The sequence below is a fragment of the Arctopsyche grandis genome, chromosome 4 (genome assembly GCF_051622035.1).
Source record: "Arctopsyche grandis isolate Sample6627 chromosome 4, ASM5162203v2, whole genome shotgun sequence".
Taxonomy (NCBI): domain Eukaryota; kingdom Metazoa; phylum Arthropoda; class Insecta; order Trichoptera; family Hydropsychidae; genus Arctopsyche; species Arctopsyche grandis.
This window is the reverse complement of record NC_135358.1, coordinates 894789-900788: the sequence shown is the minus strand read 5'-3', so window position 1 is coordinate 900788 and position 6000 is coordinate 894789. Positions and strand designations below refer to the sequence as shown.

The following is a 6000-nucleotide window of genomic DNA, read 5'->3' as shown; positions in this document are numbered from 1 at the left end:
TCTTTATTTAAGGCGTAAACATTATTGAATCATAAAAAGCGATTGTTCTCTATTAAAATTCAGATCAGATCGAGTTCCTTTGATGCTTCGCCATATCGAATGAATAATTCTGCCTAATTTTCCTACATAAAATTCATCTCCATCCCTCGCTTCGCCCACTGTGTAGGATTTGTGAATTATTGATTTAACAGGAGAGTTTAATATTAATCGCGTTTTCATCCAAAGCAGAGGACAAATTTGAATTTTCCAATTTAAAACTCTTCGGAAGTGTCTTCATAATTAGTACGCTGTGTTTTCGGAAGAAGTTTTATACTGAATTATTTACTTTTGAAAATTTAATTAAAAAGTATCTTTTCAAAATAGATTATATTATACTAAATAATGCGTGATCGACAAAATATAACATAATTAAAACATTTCAATACAGCGTCATCGCAGACGCATTTTTATGTAATGGCTTCCATTTCGATAAGATAGCTTATCATGCAAATTACAGATCATAGTGAATGTACATATTTACATACGAAATATATGTATAATATCATCTTGAAATGAAATAAATGTTTTTTAAGGCTTTTGTGATTTTTTTTATTCATTGAATAAAACTTACATCAATTTTATATTTATTATACATAGAGACAATTTTATTGTTTAAAGATTAAGACGAGAATTTTAATACGATAACAACAACTAGAATGTTTTTTTGTTTGCTTATGAACAACACATATGTATTTTATTTTTTATATAATATTAATTAATAATAGAAGAAAAACACCCAGGCGCATTTAATGAATATATATATAACATATAATATACTATATATATAATATATGGTTCAACATCGAAAAAATTCAGCACATTATATATTATAGATATTTTACATGGATAAAAAAGCCTCATAAAAACAAACAAAAATTGTTCATACATTTTTTTTGGTATTAATTGGAACTGGATTACTGAAACGAATCGCAAATATGCAAAATTTAAATAAGGGTTGCAATTTTCTTTTAGCATTATAAGGCTCCAAAACGTGTACGCACATTCATACATACCTATCATATTCACCTTTAATACAATATTGTAATCGAAATTAATACGATCAACATTTAATCATTGCATATCAACATGTCATTTTAAATCTTATATAATTAAAATAAGATATTTGTTTCAATATCTGCTTAGAAAATATTTCTACCGAAAATCACAATATTTTTGACGTAAAATATTGCGCAATTTTGATATGTATGGGGGGCGGCGGGCGCGCCCTGTTTAGATATGTATAGACTGGTTCAAAAGCTCACACATGATTTGGTCGAGCTCAGTTAAATTTGATTATGAAATCAAATATAAATACACATACACATAGAGATAATACATATTATATATTTACCGACAAAAAGTACGGATACAATAATAAATTGCTAAGCCATATTTATATTATTAAAATCATAGTAAGTGGACATTGAAATTGGATCCGGCTCTGAATAGTTTTATTAAATTAAATTAAAAAAAAATTTCGAATTGAAAATCAATCGAAATTTAGGCTTAATTTACAAACAAAAAAAAATACATATTGACATCTATGCGCGAAAATCAAAACTATAAATTATTTAGTTGATTCAAAAATTTAATTTTTTACCAATTCGTATAATTTTTTTTGTATTGATTGATGTACACAATTTTTGTTTCAACCGAATATTTTATTATAACAAGCATTTACGTCTACATATTCATTACAATATGCCAATTTACTATCTAATATTATGCACGACATGGTTAAACAACATCAAAGTAAGATTTTTAAAACACTACAGTGTGCATTTTTTTTAATTTATTATATATTAATAATAATAATTAAATTGGCATGCAATAATTAGCTATCAATATGTACGGGTAAAGTTGGATTGTTTTACAACTATCACGACAATATTATTTATATATCATTAAATCTATTACAGTTTGAAACTGAATGTGTTTGCTTTAAGCATTTGAATTTTAAGAAATATTTGCGGATAATTTTATGTATTATAATATATTATATTAAAACATGTATACAATTTAGCAAGCCAAAAATACATACAATTTTTAAATCTTACGTATTCATAATAATAGTAATATAATATTTATACCCGCTAATGATATGACTTTGATACTGTGAAATTGATATAATAACATATTTTATTTTCATATAAATATGTATGTATATACTATTAAAATAGGGATTAGTATACATATACAATATAACATTATACACTTAAAATTGTATGAAATTTCCACATAATTATAATAATAATAATAATAATAATGTAAATGTATATTAAATTCAATAAATGACAATGAATATATAAAATATGTTTTAATTTTAAATATATATATATATATATATATATATATATATATATATATATATATATGTAAGATATTTAAACTAATAAACAACATTTATATATTATATCAGACATACACGTGATATGTTTCGACTCCCCCTGTATTTATATTATAATACGATATATCGATTGTTTGATTTCAAAATTTTTCTTTTCCAATACAAGGGCTAAAATGAACCCTGATTTCTCTAAAATGATTGTTGTTTATATATATTTTTTCATGATTTTGACCAATTTTGAACACTATTTTAGAATAAGTGCGCGTAATTATTTAATACAAATCCAAAATAGTACTTTTACATCTTCATTTTTTGAATAGAGAAAAATATAAGTGTATCGAAGTGTATATTTCAAATTGATTGCGTTAATTACTCAGTCGTGATATTATTTCAAAAGTGTACAAAAATAAAGAGGGTACGTATGAAAATTCCTCATCGCATTAAAAACGAATGATCGGCTGTATGTAAGCGATATTTTTCACCCCTGACACACAAGCGAAAAATATACACTTCAACCGTGATAATTTTCCACGATGAGGCTTTCTTTCAATATATGTATGTAGTATGTGTTTTTGTATATAATATCAAGGACACGCATCTGATTTAAAATGTGATTTATTAAAAAATATTCGCGCCGTCCCTGGAAAGGTTCACACGAATAAATTCACGTTCCATACATAAATAGACTATCTAGAATTTTTTCGAGTTATTTCAATATGTATAATTTGTTAGCGTATATTAAATAAAGTAAAAAAAAAAATCATCGGATATATCGACTCATACTAGGCAAATGGCCAGAGACATCATGGCTACGTGGGCCAGAGATGCCTTCAGGCAAGTTATGCCTGAAGATGAGGCTCTTCCAGCTATGCTTTTTCCGACACAGGCCATTTTCTCCGTTGGCATGTTTTGAACACTGTACTCTCTGTGCTCGTTGGTCATTGTGCATAATGTCCTCTTCTTTTGCATCATTTCGTCATCGCGATCTCGAAGGCCGCTCAGCCAGTCTCCGTACCAACGCAGTTCGCAGTCGCAAATCAGTGGATTATCTAGAAAAAAATATACAAAATAGTTACAATTATTCAGTTTCGGAACAAAAAGTTAATAATAAATAATAATAGTAAAAAAAAGTTTTTAAAAACAAATCTCTTTTTTAGTTTTGTATATAATATTAAGATATATAAATTATTATTTTGAATAAAAATACCAATAATTTTATTTTACTACCGCCATCTATGTATAAAACTAAAGACTACATAGACGTTACCCAAATTTCAAATTTGCAAACTTCAAACGCGTCTTAAACGATATTTTATCTCTATCGTAATGGCGAAGGATCCATTTACTTATATTGATGACCAAAATGAGCAATATGGCAAAGTATGAAAACGAACGGATAAGAGGCAAAATTTTTCCTGAATTGTAATCGTAAGTGAAACGTAAAGGAGGTTTGTAAAAACAAGAATTATACTTGAATTTTTTCGTGACGAGCACACATGTTTAAGGGGTCGAAAAAAATAGTAGAAGAAAAATTGAACAAGAGTAAACTGCCACTTTCGGTTGACAGATGATTACCAAATTGTATACATAACTTGGTATTAAGCTTAAACTTCTAGATATGAAATTTCAGTTCAATAAACTAAAAGGTTTCTGAGAAAAACATAAAAAACCTCGATTCTTTAGAGTGAAAGTACTACTTCCGGTTCAGGTAAAAATATTTAAAAAATATAAGGTTATAAATATTATTATTTCAATTACATGTATAAAAAATTGAGTCTGATTCCATCAGCAGTTTGGGAGATAATTGAATTCAAAAACTTAAAAAAAGGACACCTATAAGAAGAGGTACCATTTCCGGTCAACTTAAAACTTTGAAAAAAATTTACGTCATGTCGATTAGAATTCCAGTACCCGATACTTAGTTTCAGTTCTATAGGAATAACGGTGTTCAAAAAATCCCCAAAATACACAGGCACACACACACATTTTTTCTAGATCATGTAAAAGTGATCATTTTACCTGGTGCTCGACGTATCATTACATTTACCTGGTGCCACCCCTGAAATTTTATGTAGAATGCGGGCGATCGCCATGACACTTTTAAAAAATGTCAAACTACGATGTTAATTGAATAATATGTTACTTAAATGATCAATTTACTTATAAAATTGTATCCCATGTTGTTTATTGTGTGTTTTTGAATGCATTCTGCACTTTTTAACGATGTACTTGCCCATCTTGCGAGTAATATAAACAAACAAAGAAATTTTCATCGGATATACATACGTCGAGCACCAAACATCAAATACGACTGATGCTAAAATCATTTGAAAAGGTCTATGAAAATTCCTCACTTGACAACAATATGACGCCTAAAGCCACTTCTATTATTATAACATTTCTCTGGGTATCAAACAAGTATTAAATATATGATATTTCTCAACCTTGAAATTTAAATATAAAATGTAGATTATTAATTTCATTTGGGTGGTGACAATCATATAGTAGAGGAATAAACTGACAGGTATTACTTTTTTCAAATTAATCCATTTAGGATAACGTTTCAAGTGAAAGTATACGTCACAAGCAAAGGATACTACATAGAACTAATTTCACAGTAGGACTAATTTGGGGGTGAAAAACCAAGAAGGACGTCACTCGCCGTCACATCTTGTTTATCCCGTTTTATAACTCAATAAAGGCCGGCATACACGTCGTATAATAACAGAATATTGTATTACGAGGGAATGAGGAAGGGAGGGGGGGGGATCTTTCACCAACAAACCCACATACACACATACACACATATATCGGCCGTATCAAATTTATCCTTTTATTGTGCGATAAAGAAGGAAAAAGGAAAAGTTTCCCCGGAGGCAGAAGGAAAGTGGGGACAGTCGACGAAAGCACTTAGCGCCATTTTATATTTGTGTAATCCAACTTTGCGACATTATATGGCCGCGTAAAATCACGTGTTTCTCCATCTCTCGATTATTATTATTTTTCGCCCTAATATATGTATATATATATATATACATACATACATTAGGGTTCGGAAGGAGTTCTTATAAAATCGAATTATTCGAAGGGCGTGGTGATGTTTGCACGCAATGTCGCTAAACTTCAAGCCCACGCAATTCTACGTAACGATTTCAATTTTATGCCAATTTAGAATTAGAACGATTCAATAGAATGGATATTGGCATGGTTTATCGTTTGTAGTCATTAAAAAGGTTATTATGGTGATCGGATATAGCCGCACAACCGCGATACAAGTGCATATCGAAAAATTTGCATTTTGATGTGGAATTTTGACCTTTTGTAGTGACTAGCAAATTGTCTGTTAATTGATATGACTGTTGTTTGTTGTTAATACGTCCATACTGTTATTCCGGGACAAAATATTAATAACACTGTTCGACAAATGACGACTTTTTTTTGTTTCAGAGACGAGATATGACTTTTATTATAGATCTATACCCAGTGAACGCGAATGTGGTAATAAAAAATGTTGATTGGCTCGAGATTCGGAGATATATGTGTTTTTTAAATCGCGTGATTTTTCTATATCTTGGTGTTGTTCGGTCGATGTCTCAAAATCTGTCAATTTCCTG

General features: G+C 29.1%; 1 protein-coding gene across 2 annotated transcripts in view; it reads right to left on the bottom strand.

Moving 5' to 3' along the window:
- Nucleotides 1–2542: 2542 nt before the first annotated feature.
- LOC143911307 (uncharacterized) overlaps nucleotides 2543–6000 on the bottom strand; it is a 122843-nt gene continuing 119385 nt past the window's right edge. For both annotated transcript variants that reach the window (XM_077430158.1, XM_077430157.1), the window contains exon 8: nucleotides 2543–3435. In XM_077430158.1, the coding sequence (XP_077286284.1) occupies nucleotides 3164–3435 (272 nt within the window). In that variant the 3' untranslated portion in view covers nucleotides 2543–3163. The remainder of the gene's footprint in view (nucleotides 3436–6000) is intronic.